This window comes from Aplidium turbinatum, chromosome 11 (assembly GCF_918807975.1).
Source record: "Aplidium turbinatum chromosome 11, kaAplTurb1.1, whole genome shotgun sequence".
Classification (NCBI taxonomy): domain Eukaryota; kingdom Metazoa; phylum Chordata; class Ascidiacea; order Aplousobranchia; family Polyclinidae; genus Aplidium; species Aplidium turbinatum.
Window position 1 is genome coordinate 15,093,964 of NC_137482.1, and position 20,034 is coordinate 15,113,997.

General features: G+C 37.8%; 1 protein-coding gene across 1 annotated transcript; it reads left to right on the top strand.

The window, feature by feature from the left end:
- Positions 1–316: 316 nt before the first annotated feature.
- LOC145779823 (ADP-ribosylation factor GTPase-activating protein 3-like) lies at positions 317–19,917 on the top strand. The gene is made up of 13 exons (XM_082591474.1): positions 317–552; positions 5,837–5,955; positions 6,925–7,135; positions 7,619–7,808; positions 8,112–8,234; positions 8,708–9,127; positions 9,447–9,573; positions 9,687–9,837; positions 10,164–10,369; positions 10,747–10,858; positions 15,424–15,500; positions 15,623–15,761; positions 17,070–19,917. Exons 1-13 carry the CDS (start codon positions 484–486, stop codon positions 17,079–17,081), a joined length of 1,956 nt encoding a protein of 651 aa, XP_082447600.1. The 5' UTR covers positions 317–483; the 3' UTR covers positions 17,082–19,917.
- The last annotated feature ends 117 nt before the right edge of the window (positions 19,918–20,034 follow it).

Consider the following 20,034-nt stretch of genomic DNA (forward strand, 5'->3'; position numbering starts at 1 on the left):
TATTGAGTCAACAGGAAACTTTACTCCTCTTTAAAAAATAAAAACTTATTTGGAAGGTTACCAGATATGATTAACCAAGCGTACGTGGATTTATCGAATATTGATAAAAACTGAACTGAATTACTGAAAGGCGAAAGCTTTTGTTAGGTTTATGGCGAAGATACAGGCAGCAAGGTAGTAAGCCGAAACTTTGGAACGGGAATTCAGATGCTGATTTTATTAGTCTTAGATCTTATGTTTGGGTTTTCTGTCAGTTTATGAATTTCATGTTTGAAGTAATAACTATTTGTTTTTTTTCTCTCTAGCAAACGTTAGATACCGGTAGTACGGTACCATACAGTATTCAGCATCACCAAGATCTGTATTTAAACGACTGTAGTTGTGTCTTTTGTGCATTTCAATACTGGTGTTGTTAGCCTGTGTTTTGGTTGTCAAGGTATTGGTAATTTCATTCTATTGATTGAATTTACACTTCATGTTATTATGACTTGCGCCAATGTAGAAGATATTAAAACAATTTTCAAAAGACTGCGATCTGTCAAAACAAATAAGGTAAGGATTACGGTACCTGAAATGATAAGTATATGTTTAAATACATTCATTATTACTACAATTTTATTGCAGATAAAAAATTGTTGATATATGCCGGTATCGTAACACCTAAAAACAAGCAACCAAGCAATTCAATCAATTAATGATCAAGATAAAGAGCATCCGCTACAATAGCTCAGTTGGTTAGCATGTGACTTTGTGGACGAAGAAGAGTCTTCAAGATCAAACGGTGCTGGTTCGACTCTCGGGGTGTGCGCTTGAGCAACGCACGTTAAGGACTGCTCTCCATGTAGCGGCACCTAATGGATGGAATAATTCCCTGGCAACAAGACTTCAACGATCGGAAAATTCACTCTGTCAATCTTGGTAGCCTGATCTCCTACATCAAAAGCCTAGCTACAAGTACCGGTATGCAAAACTACCAGGAATAACCTATCAAGGCTTTGTCAGTCCAAGGATAAAGATTCAAAAACCAAACCAACCATACATCACTCTTTAATGTAGTTCATACAATCAGCAATTTCCATGAATTAGGCTAGTAGGCTAAATAACTACAGTACACTAAAAGAACTTGACAAAGTGATCCGGATCAAATAGCTATACTATGTGGTAAACATTGCTTACAGTCTCATTGGGCAATGATGGCCATATATCATTTTGAACATTAAAAGTCATCTAGGGAAATTCTCAGGTCAACTTGCTACAGTGGGTTCACCAACCTGCGGACACCGACAGTTTTTCATTAATAGGCTACGGTATATAACTGCTTTTATATTCTTCATGTTTCCATCTGATTTTTTGCAAGTACTCTCAGTGGTACTTCAGTTGCTCACAAAAAAAAGAATTTTGGTCAATAAGCAAGCATTCTAAGAGAATTTACCCAAATTTTTTGACAACGCATACATCTTTTTTTCTTGAAATCAGTTTTTACTCATTTTCGCATACACTAACATTATACAAAATCCTCTTGGCGATGCAACACGAATTTTCGACACGAAACTCTTCATTGCTTCTTATCACTGATTGCCTGAAAATGGAGTTTCTAACTCAGAATTGTTCATTAGAAAATTACCGTAGGTTTTTGTTACGGCTACCTGAAAAAAGGCTGCACACCAGGCTAGGGACACTTCAGTTTGGCTGCCAATATATAGGTTGCGTTTTTGTGTGCTTGGGCCAGGCACTTTATGACAAATGCATCTATCCAGTAATCTTTCGAGGTGATGATGGACCCATATTAGTAGGGGTAGGCTGTACATATGGTTAAAAAAGTTATCATTCTGGATCATTTTGGTGACACCCCTATTTTGAAGTATCTTGTCTCCTGAGCATTTTAAGCCATAATTCAATAAATTTGGAGAAAAACTGAGGCAGTGCCGGCAAAAACAGTGTCCGGAATGCATAAAATCGAAAATGACACTTTTAACGTTTAATAATGCATTTAATACAGTATCTAATGTCGCCATAAGCCAGCAATTGGCTTTACTGTTTACAGTGGTGACATTCAAGATGGTCATTGTTTACAGCAGTGGTTCTCAGAGGGGCGGAATCAGCCCCTGGAGGGGGGGGGGGGGGGCGTTTTGATTTTGCAAGGGGGGGTATGATTACCTCGGCTTAAGGGTAAACGATTTCGTCAAAGAGCTCGTATCTTCGTGGTAGCATTTCCTACCTCATACCTGGTGGAAAAGGGATTCAGCTGTGTTGTTCTGCTACATACCAAACAGGGAAACCCACTTGACATATCCATAAGAAGTGATCTTCGAATGTTTCTCACTGGCTTTACACCGGATGTGAAGAAATTGGCACTTTGTCACCGAGCCCAGGATTCATACTGACTACCAGTAGGCCTATAGGGCTCGCAAATATATATTTGCTTTTTATCAAATATAGTTACTACTTACTAGTCTCAAAAACCCTTTACTACTTACTAGTCTCAAAAACCCTTACAGCCTGTTTCACCCTAAAAGGGTGAAAACAGAAATATAATTATATTTGAATAAGGACCTTCTGATGATCCCCTTTTAGGGTAAAACAGGCTGTAAGGGTTTTAGAGACTGGTAACTAGCCTATATTTGATGTAATTATATCGTTCTGCTTGGCTTTTTGCTTTGCATTGAGCACTTTTTGTAGTATTAATAGTATATTGTTTTATATTCGCTTTCGTAATTAACCGTTTTTGTTGGGGGTAGTAAAATTTTGCCAGTTTATAAAGGGGGCGTTGGGCCAAAAAGGGTTGAGAAACACTGGTTTACAGTCTTGCAAACTCGAAGAGAGTATTAGAGCCGCACTTTCGCCGGCACTCACGTAGTTACTCCGCCAGATTCCAACTAGACTTACGCAAAAGTGATATTTTTTACTTAAATAAACAAATATAGACTCTCGCCAACATCTTTGTTCCTGGATCGTTGTAGATCAGCATCTCTCAGTTCTTGATTAATTATCGTTGTCATATGTAAAATGCAATCAATATGTCTTCTTCTAATGGAATTTCTAGAAGGTCACTCACGGAGTCACACTGTTTAGTTAGAATCAAGGTCAGGTTCAGTTTCGCCTTGTTCTTCCGTGATAATCGGAATTACTTTAAGCAAATTTGGCCCAGTCACTCATCCAGTCCATCCAGTCATCATCATCCAATCTTCCGCATGTGGAGTTTTTGCTCGTATTCCAACATTACATTTAAATTACCATGATCAAAAACTTTGCAAGTATGACTGACGCAAAGCGAATGCAAAGGTATATATATGGTTTGACCCTAGCGTAGCTGCAATGGATTCCTCGATGCCAAGAGTTTTGCTGACATAATCTGTCTTTATTGAAGTATATACCGTAACTTTTTCCCATAGATCAACTGGTGAAACATTTCTATTGCTTGCCAAACACAATCGATGTAACTGCTCCACAATTAATCTTGTGATATTTTCTCTGGTTTCCACTGCAAAAGATAGAGGTCTTAATCGAAATGGTTTACCACCACTGAACTTCATTATTATGGATGTCCGTTCTCCTGTAATTCTTCTTCCTGTGGTACTATCATAATGTATTGTTATTGTTTCTTCATCATGCGCATCCAACATTGCAAGGGCACAATTTTTCTTGCTTTGAATCGCTTGTAAATGTTTTATACCATCAATGACTCGTAGAGAAGGCAACACATGCTTGTAGGATTCATAGTCCGTTGATAGACAAGATGTTTTTGATATAGTTCCATCTGTTGGAGGCACATATCCTGGAACATCATCGACCTTGAGGTAATATGTGTGGTTGTAAAAAGTCATTGAGATGGTTTTGAAAGCTTGCCATGATTGCTTAAATGTGATGCCCGCTTTGCTACATGTGGTTGCAAGTACCGATTTAATATCTGCAGTGAAATTGCAAAATTTGCGTATGGGTGTGTACTTTTCTCAGGACTGCATTTGGCTTTTTGGCCTGAAATCTGGGATTTTTCATAGTGTGCAATCCGAAACACTGTTTTTGTCGGCACTGCCTGGAAAATAACTCAAATAACCCAGTTGAGGTCTTAAAACAATCAGCTGAGCATACTGAATAACTTGAAGGTGTCACCAATTGACTTTGAGATACCCCATATCCCCATATGTATAGCCTACCCCTAATATTAGTTTCAAATTCTTGTCAGTAGGCCTACAAGCCCTACATAACAATCCTCACAAAACCGATATAACAGGTAACGTACTCCATGATGGGAGAAGAAGCACAGCAATTTCTGCCAATATGTAACGCTTTAGTGACGTTTTTGAAAAGCTTTAATGACGTTCTAATTCTGGCAAGACCAATAGTAGAAAATATGTAACCATCTATTTAAAATATAATTTTTATGCGTGTTGATAACATCGGAGTTTGCTTTATTTGTTCGTTTTACGTATTTTTCAAATTTTCTTCTTTTTTTACATGTGCTAGCTGAAGATGCTATTACTATAGCGAAATCGATTCTTAACTTAATAAATTACAGTAAGAGGTTAGATTGTTGTGCAAATGCCAGCATTTGATGAATGCAAATTAGCAGTACCACCTAGCTTCTAACACAAAATCTACACATTGGTTTTCATACAAAAACTCAATCTTCTTCCTTTACAGAAAATATTCTTTTTCTATAGCAAAGTCCAAGACCAAGAGTCCTATCCCTTTACCACCTCTAGTTTTACTTTTTTACCAATAAAAGGATAAAAAGGAAATTCAATAAAATAAGAGAGTGGTCACAAAATTATTGATTTTCTTTCTGGAACTGCTGAAAGGTCTTGCGACCGTGCCACATTTTAAACTGATTGTCCTGCTTTAGTATCATACATGTTGTTATAACGTCCGCGTTTTGTCGTTTCCACCTTTTTCTAGATCTCTGTTATGTTTGGCATATATTGTTTTTTTGATTGTGATGGTCAGAAATAAAAACAAAACTGAACTATTTTTTACTTACCCTCAGACTTTTGCTTTTGCTCAGAGTAGGGTGAAGAAAATGAAAAATGGTGTTAAGTAAACCAAGGAAACCGAACATATCATAGACATAATTAGACTAGGAAATTTCTAATCTTGCAAAAAAATGGCTTTCTAGCATCACCCAGTCAAAAGTTATAGCAATTCTGCTGGTGATTGTACTCACAATCACCCACTGTACTCACAATTGAAAAAGCATCTAAAACATTCTACCATAAGGCGTATAATCAAAAACTGTAGAATGAAATAATAAGGAATTTAGTTGGTGCTCATTTTGACAACATGCAGTACAATTAAAACTGCAACACAAAAGACAACTCTGAAAGGAGAAAAAAAAGAACTATCCTTGAATTTGTATCAAGTTTTCCAAAACAAAGCCTTTTAGCTCTGTCAAACCGAGGTCCTGTAGAATACTGCACAGCAGTCCAGCATGGATGAGATGTCAGTTGACACAGAAAGCACTAAGTTACAAGGCTATCAAACACCGCTTCGTTGTTGGAGGGTCAAGGAAAGAAAATAACAACTTCTTGCTCAAGTGCCTAGTGGACCATAGCCCAAAGGCTGTGGCTACCATAGTACCATATGTGCTTAAATTAGTCTTGCATAAAATAAAGCATAATTATTGTATGTTATTGAGGACATCAGAGTGTTGCTTGAGTTAATACTTAATATATATATATTGGTGATAAATCATCAATTCATCATATATACAGTACCGTAGTCTCAATAACTCATTTTTCTTATATCATACAAAAGCATTAGGCTAAAATTTTATTAATTCTCTTTACATTTGCAATTTACTGGGATAATTGATGCATTTAAAAACAAAATTTGCTTTCAGACTTGTTTTGATTGTGGAGCTAAAAACCCAACCTGGGCGAGCATCACATATGGTGTGTTTGTGTGCATTGACTGCTCTGGGACCCACCGATCTCTTGGAGTCCATCTAACTTTTATAAGGTAAACCCATTTTAGACTATTTCATATTTTCAAAGCATTGTCAACTCATCACTGTAGTTTTTAGAAATTTTGTTGTTGCTGTGTTGTGAGAGTGAAGCTGGATCTTAGCAATCTTGCCATACACTGTGTTTACTTGACCAGTTGGTACAAGATATTGTTATGATCAATTTATAATATAAAATATATTGAGATTCCCCTCAATCAAGTGCACCACACATGTACCAAGAACTGTGTTTACAAGATCATATGCAAAAAATGCAGGGAAAGCTACATAGGCAGCACGCTGCCCACTCCACTCCCGCCTAAAGGAACACCTGAGCTCACATAAAAGTTCGGCCTGTGTTCATCAACAACATTGCCTTAGCCGACTTTGAATTTGCAATTATTGCCAGAGAAAACGATGCGGTAGCCTACAGTTATTCTTCAAACAGGCCATTTTCATAAGTCAACAAAACCCAAAAATCAACAACCGTGCCGAAAAGGAAGAACTACATCACTTAATCTATTAATCAACTGATTCAACAAAATTTCACAGCATTAACGCCTAACAACACAGAAAATCAACAGACAGCAGCCTCAAACAAAAGAACAGCATCAAAGAACGACTCACTGACTTCAACGCCATTTGTCATAGCACATGACTAGGGAAGTGTGTTTCGAAAGCTATTGCAATTCGCTATAGTGCAGCGAACTCGCAGCATCAGGCTAAAACAAGTCGTTCATATCTACATATTGTCAACTAAATTATATAATTACAGTAAAACTAGCATTTATGGACAAGTTATAAACTAACAAAGGTTAGTTTGCTGTAATTTTTTCATTTCTGCTTGCTGCTTTGAGCATTTTTTTGCAATTGCTCCAATTTATCCCTGGAATATATTATCTATAATAATCTGTAGCCTATATGGTCGATCCTTCTGATCCATTCAAAGTTGCATTTCTTTTTATTTGCACAAAATCTACTTCTAGGTCGGTAGAATTAGATCAAAAGTGGACATGGGATCAGTTAAGGTCAATGCAAGTTGGCGGGAATGCGGCCGCACGAGCCTTCTTTCGTTCGCATGGTTGCAACACTTCATCAGATGATCTACAAGCGAAATACAATAGCAGAGCAGCGGTTCTTTACCGTGGAAAAATCAGCAGTCTTACTGCTGAAGCGATGAAGAAATATGACCATTCTGTATGTCGTGTTTGGTTGCAGTTTATCGCTAAAATATTGTATAGTGAATTGCAAAAGCGAAATTACTCTGGTTGTTAACAAATTTTGCTTGCCAGTGTATGAAAACTTAATTTTGTTTTCTTAGTTATTCAATAGTGACAACAAATGAGTAGTGAAAAATAAACGAAGAAAACATCAGCGTTATGTCACTCAAGTAGTCGCATGTCACTCAAACATTTCAACAATCATGAGATATGGTTTACCACTGTGTACTGTAGCGTATTTCGAATCCTTTTTTGCATGAATCTAACTTTACTTTCTTCATACTACGTGTTTGGCTTCATCACATGATCAAGTGCCATGTAATCACATTTTGTGCGCTTGTCTTACAATAATTTGTGTTTATCTTCCATTGTCTATATACCTGACGTCTGCAGACGTTAAATCAATGTAAAGAGAACTGATTTGCTGGCTCGACAGTGACCAATTAATTTTATCACACAGGTCCTCCACATTCCTTCTAAACTTGATTCGAATACAAGCAACACTTCACACTTAACTGCCAAAGAAGAAGATTTCTTTACAAAATTTAGTGGCAGTTCACTTGCAGAGGCGGCCAAGACAACCAACGGTTCTTCATCTTTGAAAACTGTTGCTTCATCTCCAGCTATTCTTTCAATTAGTCAGGATGCAGGTGACACTAGTGGTTAATATGCTGATACAGTTTTCTAGCAAAGCTGATCTGTTTGATTTCTACATCAAAGTATTGTTATGTTTCTAGCTAGTATTTGGTATAATATTATTTCCACATTTCCAAGAGAATAAGCTTGTAATTTTCAGATGTTTGACCAATAGCTAATGGTTTCATTAGAAAACTATACATCTAATTGCTAATAGTAACTATTTGATAAGATAATTTATAACAAAACGCTCTAAAAACAAGACAGGCTTATTTAATGTGCTTGATTAATATTTTTAATAGATTTTATTTACTTAGATGAACCCACAAATGGTTTGTCAACAAGTGAAGACGCCTTCTTTAAATCTTTCACTGGACAAAAGAATAGAACACCAAAAGCATCTCCTAAACCTACTCACAAATCCTCTATGGAAAGTAAAGGTGTGTAGATGCTTTTCTTATAGCATATAACGTAATACTGTAAATATTCTATATGATTCTATTTGAATAAGACCTTCTGATGATCCGTTAGGTGAAACAATTTGTAAAGGCTTCAGATAGTAATAACTACATTTGATTTAATTTGCTCTGCTTTGCCTTTTTGCTTGGCATTGAGCACTTTTTGTAGTATTAATAGTTTTCATTGTTTTAATACTGTAAATATGTATTTCATCAATATATACGTATCTTGTCACTATTCAATTTTGATATGATCTTTTATACTATTTTCTTTTTGATAGTAGTGCAGGTACTAAGGTAGGTTTAATTGCTTCATATTTGTTTTGTTTTTCAATTGTGGACTACGTTTTCATCTACGTCGTAAATCTGAATGTTTTCATACTTTACTCTTACTGCAGTTACTTGCCCTTAGAAACTTTAATTTGTATTCTGTTCTGACGGTGCAATTGTTTTAGGTTTAACGAAAGGACCAAGCATTGAAAATGCATTGTCAAGCTGGGGAAGCGATCCGACCGTGGAACAAAAGTTATCTAAGAAAGAAACAACATCCCAGAAGTCCGGTTCAAAAGAGGATGAGTTTTTCAAACTTTTTTCTTCTGATGCAACGTCAGCAAAAACGAAAAGATCAGCAACGGTTCAAAATGTGAAAAGCGATTTAGTCGCAGAAACCTCCATTGGTTCTAAAGTGTCGGAGGAACCTGTGGAAGAATCGGAAGACTGGCCAGATATGGACGATGATGCTGATGTTGAAGAAACTGAGTCTTCAGTTAAGTCTCCTCCTGCCGAGCCAGCTGCTGTGTTACCATCCCTCACTCCAATGAGTTTGAGCAAATCATCCTCCACCGGCAATAGCATCATCACTAAGAAGAAAAAAGGTGAGAACACGAAACAACGAACATCGTCCGTAGTTTGACTGGTGCATAGCCGGGCGGTGAAAATGTCTGCGGGACGTTCGAAAGGGACGTCGGTTCGACGCCGCTCCAGAGCGCTTTTCTGTGTCTTGGCAAGACAATTAATGAAATACTAAAAATAATGCTACCATCCGACTCGAGGACTACATGTTCCTTCGCCGCTTCCAATTGTGCTGCTTGTGTGATCACAGTGGGGGGCAAAATAAAACTTAGTTAGTCTTTCTTTTTTCTTTCCATTTTTTGTTCGTTTAGTCAATCAACTTTTAAGAGTGTTTTTCCACAGCTTCGTCTGCAAAGAAAGGTGGTTTCGGGGCTCAAAAAGTAAAGACCAACTTTGATACTTTGGAGGCAAGCGCAAAGAAAGCTGAAAGCTTTGCAGTAGCTCAACCTGTAGCAAAGAAAAAAGAGCCGTAAGTCTTCAGTTTTCCTTGAAGAAACCAGTTAAACCAGTTTTTCTGTTCTTAAACAAAGCTGCTTGGTTCATTTCTGCCGTGAGTTAAAACTTTGCTTTTGTTTCTTGCAGACAGTCGTTTTCGCGACTGACCTATGGTGACAACAAACCTCCCAGCAACATGACTGAGAAACAAAAAGAAATTTCTGAGCGGTTAGGAATGGGCAACACCTCAAACCGGGTCAACGTTTCCCATCAAGCGTCCATGCAAACGATTGAACAGGTTTCTATCTTGCTTTGCACCTTGGTATTTCAGTCTTCAAATTTATGTGCAATTCATTCTGACGAATACAACAATGCTTTTGTGTTTCATTTCGCTCAATGTTATATCTTTTGAATAATTTATGGTTGTTCATTTGTGCATAATGTTCATTTGTACTCAGGTGCATTAAAAAAAACGACGCTTAAAATCTGTTTTATCATACATTAATCGTAAATTTTGACTGTACAAGTTTGCTGCTATGCGACTTTTCTGTTTGTCTCAGCACTTTGCAAGCTGCGGTTGTGTAGTACAAACCAGTGAACAACAGATTCCTGTTTGTATTCAAGGACAATCCAAACGACAGGAAGCATAGAAGGGGCGGTGGCCGTAGAAAAAATCGTTATCTTGATGACGATTACAGTGACAGTGATGACGAAGATGACGATTTTGTTATTGTCAACAAAACACCTTCTTACTTGCGTGACCTTGAAGATAACTCGAATAAATTTTCACGAGAAAAGAGTAGAAATCCTCCTTCATATGGTTCATCCAGGTACAGAAGCTTTTCATGATGGACATGTTTCTATTTTATCGTTATCTGAGCGAAGTATACCGAACGTATAAGAAAAGAAGCCGAAGTAAGGTTTGAAACTTATTTTTAAAGGTGTGCGATGACGAAAGCTTTAGGCCTAGGAATAAATTTGAGTAGTTGCCATATATATCTGTTTATTTTCTTGATACGAGGTTTGAAGTGTTGTAGAAATTGATGTTTGGTTAATGGTTAACAAATGGTTTCAAAAATCTATTTTTGATGGACGAAATTCTATCAACGATAACCGTCAAGTTGCTATATTTGGTGTAAGTACATTTTCCGGCAAATCCTTCTAGACGTTGAATCAATATAAAGAAGGAGAAATTGTTTACTTTCAGGCGAGAGCCAGAGACGGCACAACCGGAAACGAGTGACGTCTTCAAAGACAAGTTTAAGAACTCGAAAGCGATTTCATCTGACATGATGTTTGGCAACCAGGAGAATAGTGATGTAAGTTTTTTTTGCCATTTGATTTTGCTGCGATGCAGGCTGGTACATAAATTTTGGCAGGGCGACCTTCATAGCCATCTATGTTGCCGAAAACCATGCCATGAGTTGGAAATAAACTCCCAAATCCATAAACTTTTTAACTAGAAGTCTAGAAGTATATCCCGCTTTTTCAGTGGATTTGTTTGTTTTAGTTCACAGCACCGCACACTGTATCTACCTAAGATGCACTGCAACATAAAATTTATAAGCTTATTATAAACCAAGCATGCACAACGGCCCGCAAAACCTTTTCATGCGGCCCACGAGATATTCCGTGATTTCGCTCATTTTTGCTTTCTTATTAAATTTCATTTTTTGATATTAGTCTTGTATGTAGATTTCTTGTTAATGTTGGGAATTTATACTTCGATGGATTTGTTATTGTTTGTCACCGTCGAGGGGTTACTTTTGTTGTAAAACCGTCGAAACATAGTTACAAGCTCTTATGAGAGATAAATAGAACAAAACAGTAATAAACTTTTCTCCACGGTTACAGTTACATAATCAACGAATCCGATGCTTTACCGCCGATAAGCGTTAAAAACAACTAGATACTGTAGTGCGAGAGGCAACCGTCTCTTGACAGTAACCATCTTCTCAACGATATCTCTTATTCGACGGTTAATCAGTCACATTATATAAAATAGGCTACACGCTAGTTACAACAACGTTAGCACGCGGCCCGCGAAAAATATTTTTTTTCTAAAACGGCCCGTGTACTGTTTTGAGTTGTGCATGCCTGTTATAAACCATACGATGTGATTGAACCACTTTCTAAAATGCTGCTTTGAAACGAAAGGACAGCCACTCCCTTGTGTTATCACAACCGGGAAATCCCCACCATCGGCGACGGATGACAGTTGCCGGATTGGTTGTGCCACTGATAGAGGATCGGGCTGAAAGGGAAGAGGTATTCACCGACCGCTCATCGGCTTTATCATGCTTTGTTTATGTTCATTGAGCATAACACGTCGCCACATAGCCCATGTTTATGAAAAAGCATGAATAATTCACAGAGAAATCGGGTAAAAGAATAGGAACATTATTTCAATTAAAATCGCTTTTGATTGAAATTAATGTCGTAGTTTTAGACTACAGTTAAGAGACTTCACTTCCTTTCCATCTGCAACCAAAGAGCGTAGCTTCTTAGCTGTGATCACGTGACAAGCGTTTTCAGTTGAAAAACTAAAGAAAGGAGTCCACAAATTTGTGGTTAAGAAATTCAAATTTTTATGTTTCCTTACCCCAATAGTCAATGGAATGAACAGAAAATACCAGCCCGGTTTCTGGTGGAACGACTGAGGCTTTTCAAGGTGGTCACAGAAAAGGTAAAAATCGTAAACGATAGATTTTAACCAACGCAGTGCAAAAACTTGGTTAAGTAATAGAAGCCATAACATTTTACATTTTCAAGCAACGATATGTTTCACTGTGTTGATATTTTTACAACGCAAGTTAACGTCGTGGACAAGTGGACGCAGACAGGTAACTTGAACGTTGAAGGTTCTAGTTCCAAACGGTGCATCACCACTAAAATTTGCGTTGTATTGAAACTGATTGGGTTGGGTTTTAGCCATAGCGATGGTTGTGGCAATGTGGCATAGCACAACGCTTGCAAAGAAGCCAACGAGTTTGAAGCACTCCCCAGACAGCAAATCAACCATTTTTTTTACATTGATTCAACGTCTGCAGACGTTGAGTCAATGTAAAAAACGGTTGATTTACTGTCTGGGTTGGTGTTTGTAGTTTGGTGATGGTCGTAGGTGAATTGATTTGGAAGAAAATAAAATAAAGTGGGTTGTTTTTGTCACAAAGCCGCAAACAAAATGTGTGTGTCAACACTCTGCTGTATGTAAAAAACAACCATGGATAAGTTTTTATTGAAACCAAAGATAATTCTTAGGACCATTGAACTTACTCAACTTAACATACAAAGTTGTTGCTTGTGTTCCCGTAATTGCTCTTGTTTGGAGCAGACATGTTTTTTGTGTATTATATTTCAATGCGTGTGCTAGAATCGCACTTTGAATTGTAACTTTGCATTGTTCGCACATCACATCAATCAGATTTTTCTAGCTGGGAATTTGCATCACCATGTCTAGCTTGGAGTTGTTGTAGCAGAAGGTCAAATGCAGTTTAAAATTTGTAGTGGTTGCAACCAGGGCTGGAAAAAATGTTTAGCTTCCCGGGAATCTGTTTTTTAGCGAAAAAATTTCCCGCGGCTTACAATCACGATAATGACATCATAATTACACCATTTACAGTTTTCCGGTGAAAAGCCTCACGCAAAAAATGTAGACGGCTATCTGTAGCTTCATAGTTCCAATAAAGAATCTTGGTATCGTATTCGTAAGCAGGCATGGCGCACTGTTTGTGCGTGATGTGCCCGCTTTGATCGGAATACATTGGCCAACAACAATAGCTTAATAAATTAGATGCCGCATGCTTACAAATTAGATCCACTGACTCACCGACCACCGTGTGAATGTCATGAAACAATACGACATCACGAGCCGCTAGTTACGTACTTGACAAGTTGACAATATGCTTCATGCTCGAACGGGTTGATAGTATGTGCAATGTTCATGAATAGCATAACTAATTATTAAGCGATATAGGCATATAGCACAAAAAACGGCCAGACGGCTGATTGCACAACAAGTTTTGCTGAGTGAGAACACAAACAGGCCTCGAAATTTGTATTTTTTTCCGGCGGTCAAGCATGTCCTACCGGACTGGCCCTTTCAGCGGACATTTAATATCTCAACCGGACATATTTTTTGCATGTAGATTTTGCACAAAATCACACTACAGTATTGTGTAGTCGTGTTTGTAGAAGAAGATATTCTACAGCAGACAAATGTGTCTAACACCCTCCCTTCTGTGCAGAAATTCTATTTCTATCAGTATCAGCGTGAACAAAATCGCCACATTCGTCTTAGCACGTGCGAAACCCAGCTGAGACTTGCTTCTCTGTGACGTTTCTTTTTAACAAACGATCAATGTAACGCAATAATCCTCATTGTTAAAATTAGAATACATATCCTGCTGAAAAGTTCAGACAACTTTATTTCAAGGCAACATTGCAAGGCGTTGAAATGATGTAAAAATGGCTACTTTTGCCATCAGCTCGTTAACCACGCCACTCTAATGTGATCTTTAAAGCAATTGCCTGTAGCCTACTATTATTGTTTCAGCTCCGTATTTGTTCGGGTTAAACAAGCAATTGTAACAATTCAAATTTAAAATATATTTTTGCTGCATTAGCTTTATTTTTGTCAAGAATTTTGCGGCGGTCATTTATGACCGACCAATGAGTCGGCTTCGGCAGACATTCGAGGTCATTCCGGAGGTCATGTTCGCCATGACCGCTGGATATTTCGAGGCCTGCAAGACGTTGGGAAAATTACTTCTGTAATCTACAAAACAACCAGTCGGTTACACGAAGAATAACGAAACGCATTAATTAATTTAACAACAAAATCAAAATTACGACGCTAAAACAGCTGTTTTTGTAAATCAAAGAAACCGCAAGCAAGTTTTGCCCATGCGAAATTACTACAAATACATTACCGTACCAGAACATAGAAAATGGTGACGATTTCTTGTTGTTTGGTCTATCTACCACAGCAGGCACTTTGTACATTTTCGAGCGAACGTCATTAGTACTAAAATGCCATAGTTTTCCTTTGAAATGTAGATTAAGAGCTTGTTTCACGACGCCATTACACTTGCTTATGTGAGGCCCATTCCAGTGAATGAGCAGCTCGTTGCTAATGTCTTTATTTTTTATTTGTGGATGTTTTTGTACCTGCACAAACATTTCGCATTTTTTCAATTACACTTCCCGTGCTTTGTACGACGCTTTCGGGCGGACTACTGCAATATATTTGCGCAATTTTGCTAAGAACTTGTTCCGCTCTGAGGTACAAGTTGGAAATCGTAAATACGCACTACGCAGTGATACGAATCAGTGTCGGAACTTCAATGTGTCAGCAAATTACGATGACGGTTAACGGTGAAGGAAAGACATTAGTAACGTGATTCTTACAATAAAAATTTCCCGCAAACTGACAAATTTCCCGGGAATGTCATTCCCGGATTCCCCATTTTTTCCAGGCCTGGTTGCAACTAGCTGGATAAGTGGTTGTGGGTTAAATACTATAGCCAGTTTATTTTTCATCTTTTGTAACAACTGACAACATACATCGCAACGTATTGCAGCGCAGTAGTTGATATAGTGACTATGTACTGACTATGCGCAGTGGTTGATGTACATACTTTGCCTTGTTTGTGAAAAAAAGATTGCGAGTGAAGAGAAAAATGATTCTAATACCAACGGAACGGAGAAATGTTGGCTTGTTGAAGTCGGCGGCCTAACATGACCTACCAGCCAAGTAGTTTCGGAGGCCATTTAACGACTTTTCGACGGCCAGGAGCTTAGAGGCCTCGTTCAAATGAACTGCAATCCGATGCTTGGGCTATTTTATGTGAAGCAAGATGCTTTATCATCCTTTTCTTCACAGGCTCGAGCGAGATTGTCGAAATTTGAAGGCCGGTCCGCCATCAGCAGCGACGATTTCTTTGATAGAGACGACACTGGGTAGGCCAAAATATTTAATGTCTTTATTGAAACGTGGTTAACGATTGAAATGCTCTGCGTTTTCGCATGCAATCAATCTGTAACACCTCTTTCATTTCATTCAATTTTAAAATGCTTTTCAGCGACAGATCAGGCAGAGGGTCTGCCGGGAGCCTCACATCTCCTATGCTGTCAACCGACTTATCTCAGCTCAAAGAGGGAGTACGGAATGTGGCCGGTAGACTTTCCAACATGGCGAACGATGTGTACAAAGCTATTCCGGTACGCATGTTTCTAAATTCTCAGTTCTTAATCTCTCTACCCACAGCTTTGCATTGTATGTGCGCGTCTGGCCAAAGTTTCCTGTTCGCAAAGCTTTTCAGCTTTAAAAAGTATATTGTGTTTTATAATTGTTCCCAACTCACCTCGCTCAAACAGCACAATAACTAGTTGATACACCTGCGTTCTGTTCTCAATTAAACTCACTGTCAGCGTTTCAAGATAGTAAGAGGCAGTGGCGGCTCGTCATAAGGGACTGCGGGACTGCAGCCCCCCCAACATTTTTGTGCATATGTGAATTATATTACATATAGATAGTTTTGCCATGTTTTTTTAATTTATTTCGCTTGAAGAATTAAAAAAACTCTTAATATTAATTTTGTTTTGTAATAAAAAAAAAATTTGTGTTACAAAAATTAATTGGCAACTCTGGGTCTGCAAATTCTGCAGGTCCGGTGTTGGTTGTTCTTTTTTTTATGACGCAGGTTTTTCAGAAAAAAGTTTTCTAGCATCACTGAACAAGCGCTGTGGGGACTGCAAATAGAACAGACCCTGATCAGGGATTCCAACTTTGGTTCTCGTAAATCTTTAGTTTAAGCGTGTAGAAGCTATCGGTGATTAGGTAAAGGGACCGTAGGTTACTTTACTTGATCTGTGTTTTGAGAAGTGACTGAGACAGACTAGTTTTGATGTGAAGTAAAGCCAATTACTGTAATTATTGGTGCTCTTTGATGACGTCATTCACGTCACACAGGTTGGAATGGACTATTATAAAGGAAGAAGTACGGGGTGGAAATGCACTGAAAAACACCTGAAGGAAATTGTCTCCCATTTATTCATTTGTTGTTCAATTTTAACAAATTTGCTATCGTTGGAAAGCACAAGCATAGATCTAACCAACTAAGTTAATACCAAGTCCCAAAATAGTACTAGCTCCATCTGGTGACCACCTAAACTTGACCAAATTCAAGCCATTATCAAAAGTTTACTTTAAATGATGAAAACATTAAACGACAGCCAATTAAAAGAACATGTTACTGTGTTACTAACCCTAACTCAGTGCATTTATACCTCAGTCCGGTACAGGTTTATAATTATTTATATTAGGTTAGCCTACTGGTTGATGCAGCCCCTCCATGTTTTGAGACCACGAGCCGCCACTGGTAAGAGGTCAGGTTGAAATATTTAGCTCACTGACTTTGGAAGATAGAAGAAGTCAGTACAATGCAGACGAACTTCAGAGTTGAACAACAAAATTATCTGTAAATGTTTCTTTAAAAAAATAATATTGTTGAAAATACTTTGTTTCAGATCAACAGATAAAGCGTTGACGTGCTACAGCAACGCATTGCTCTTTCAACTTGTCTCCAACTCTGCTGAGGCTTGTGTCAGCGACCAAAGGAAATCAACCAGATTCTTTCAATTTAACAGTAGAATTTGTCAAAGAGTATTAGCATGAACCCAATGTTTTATTCACAAACTTTCACTCATTAAAATTACATTGTTTTTCCGTTGATTCAACGTCAATTGATGTTATCAGCAACTAACCAAAAAGGGAAATTTGTGAACCCAAAAAACACCGCATCATGATGCTGTGTTTGAAACTTAGGCCAGCTGTTTTATTATGTTGTTTCTGTTTTATAAGTTTCAAGCTTTTCGCTTTTTCCCATTTTAGGTAAATTATCACGGAAGGCACGATCGTGGTTGCCAAATATTGTGTTTTTTACTCTGTTTTTGCTGTACTATAGCGTTTGCATTCGTCATACCTGAAAGAATGTGTGTTTTTTTTTTCTAAAATAGGAACGCCTGAATCCGTTCTTCCAATGTCCCTCATAGCTCTGCATTTTGGCAGATTTGCCTTGTTCGAATGTTTGCCAAGCCCACTTTCAAAACTGCTGACCATGCCATGGCCTACTAGGCCTTGACCATGCTCTATAGTTGTTTTGCCATGTCATGAAAGCCAAAAGTGCTGTTTGAACGGATTGCATTCACATTTAATGGCAGAGAGGACACGATTTACGACTCATCGATGTAACGACAAAAAACATCGTTGTGAAACTGTTTCAAAACGCTGATACTTTACTTCTTTTTTTAAACCCGCTGTCAACATTTCGATCAGTTTTCTAAGCAAATACAAAAAATGAATCCCCAAACATCTTGAAAAAATTCAGATAATATGAAACTAAGGAACTTTCAGAATTAATTGATTAAAACTACCATTCAACGGTGATCTGATCATGAAATTTTTTAGGGTTCAAGAAAAAGTTTTCTCAGCCTATAAAACGTTGAATAGTAGTTTAATCAATTATCTTGAAAAAACGACAATGTTTGTAGTTTTGTAAACGCATGCCTTGGAATGTCACTTTTTACCATCATCTCGTGTACTCGAAGGAATAATCCTAACGATAGGTTTCAGTAGATTGCCTCCTTTATCTATGTGCCATGTCTGATCTTGGGTTTGAAAAACTGTCAAATAAGATGCGTTTTAGAACTTTTCTTTATCATGGAAGTTAACTATCAATTTATAAATGCAAGTAATAAGGGCAGATTTGCTGACCGGAAAGGAAGGAAGGGATTATTTCTTGTTCTAATTTCGTACGTTTTATCTTTTGCGTCAGACTGTGAATATCAATCTGACTGTGGCATCCACTAAGTAATTGATTGGAGTCTGTGGTTGAATACATTCATTGAACGTAAATGTGTACTATCTTAGGCGTTACTTCAACGCGTTTCACCGAGGTCACTCTCTCCGGCCACACATTCCTTCCAATAAAGCTGCGTTTTTGTTGTAAATATTTCTCTACTGTGTTTGTGTGGTAACGATTTTCTCGTAAGGCTTTTTACTAAATCCTTCGAGAAGTCTTAGCCTTGCAAATGGCCTGGTTATGGAGGTGCTCATAATATAGAAAGTGGGACATGTCGACCACGTAGGTATGCATCATGTTTATTGTCGGTTTGTATTTATTTCAGTATCCGAGTGTTATACTGAGTCGACTTATTGGTAAATTTCATTTTTGTTTAACTTTTTTGGCGCAGCAAGTAGCACGAATGACGAATTTCGCTGTTGGTGATAGGCATGTACATTTCTGCGTCATGGTTGCAATTAATTAGTTTAATTATCGATTACTTTCTTTTACATTGCTTGATTGTTATTGGACATTGAAATAATGTCAAATGAAAACCAAGCGCAGCGTTAAAAAAACCGGCACATGTATCATTGCCCAGCCACCGAAGACTGCCATTTTACACTGTTTTAACACAGCTGGACGTTAGTACGATGTAAAAGTGGCAGCTTTTGCTGGTTGGATGTGGGTTAAAAATCCAAGTATCATTTCCAATCTCATTCTACACATTTTGAGATTTCCAGTGTCCCAAAACCAAACATCTATTTTAACTTAATTTCGTCACCACATAACCCACCCCAGTTTCATTGTCTTATTTGTGCTTTGTGCTTATACATGAGAACCCAGTCAGCAAAATCCGTCATTTTTATCTTAATGTAACGTCTACAAACGTTGAATCAATACAAAAATAACGGATTTTGCTGACCGCGGTTGACTTGCTGCTCAAGCGTAAATTGCTTCAATGACCTGTGATGGAATTGGGTTTTATTTTTCAGCGAGGTTGTTGACTAATAATTATTTTGTAATTATTTGTGGACGTTGTAAATCGATTCTGATTGGAGGAATTGACCGCAGCAGTCACGTCCTTTTCAAAGGCGATACAATGATAACAATACGCAAAAATTTACGAGTGGCCATGAGGTGATTCTGTGAGCGTCATCTACTGTATATTGCGTGGCATCACCAGACAACAAATCAGTTTCTTTTTGCATGATTTGCTGTCTTGTTTCGATCATATTTGCTGCGCTCCTTCAACGTTCCTTGCTAAGCAGGCATGTGCTTTCACGTTACTTTCGCCGGTATAGAATGCACAAACATTCAACGGGCACGTATTGTCAGCCTTGTTTAATTTATCGTAAGTTACTATTCTGTTAGGAGACTTCTTTTCATAAGCAAGGAGCTGTGTTGGTTACGTGATAATGCGCTGTTTGTGAGAAAGCGTCATAATTCAACGTTAGAATTTATTCAGTTTTTCATTGTCATTGTATTCTTGCTTCTGGGTGGTAAATTATAACAAATCGGGAATAAAATTGTACAGAAAACTTTTGAGTATCCTCTGAAAGATGCAGACAATTTTTCTAAATTGAAGAATAGGTTTAAAAAGTCCTTAAATCACAAAATGCGACGACATAAAGTCTTGGAAAGCTGCAGCT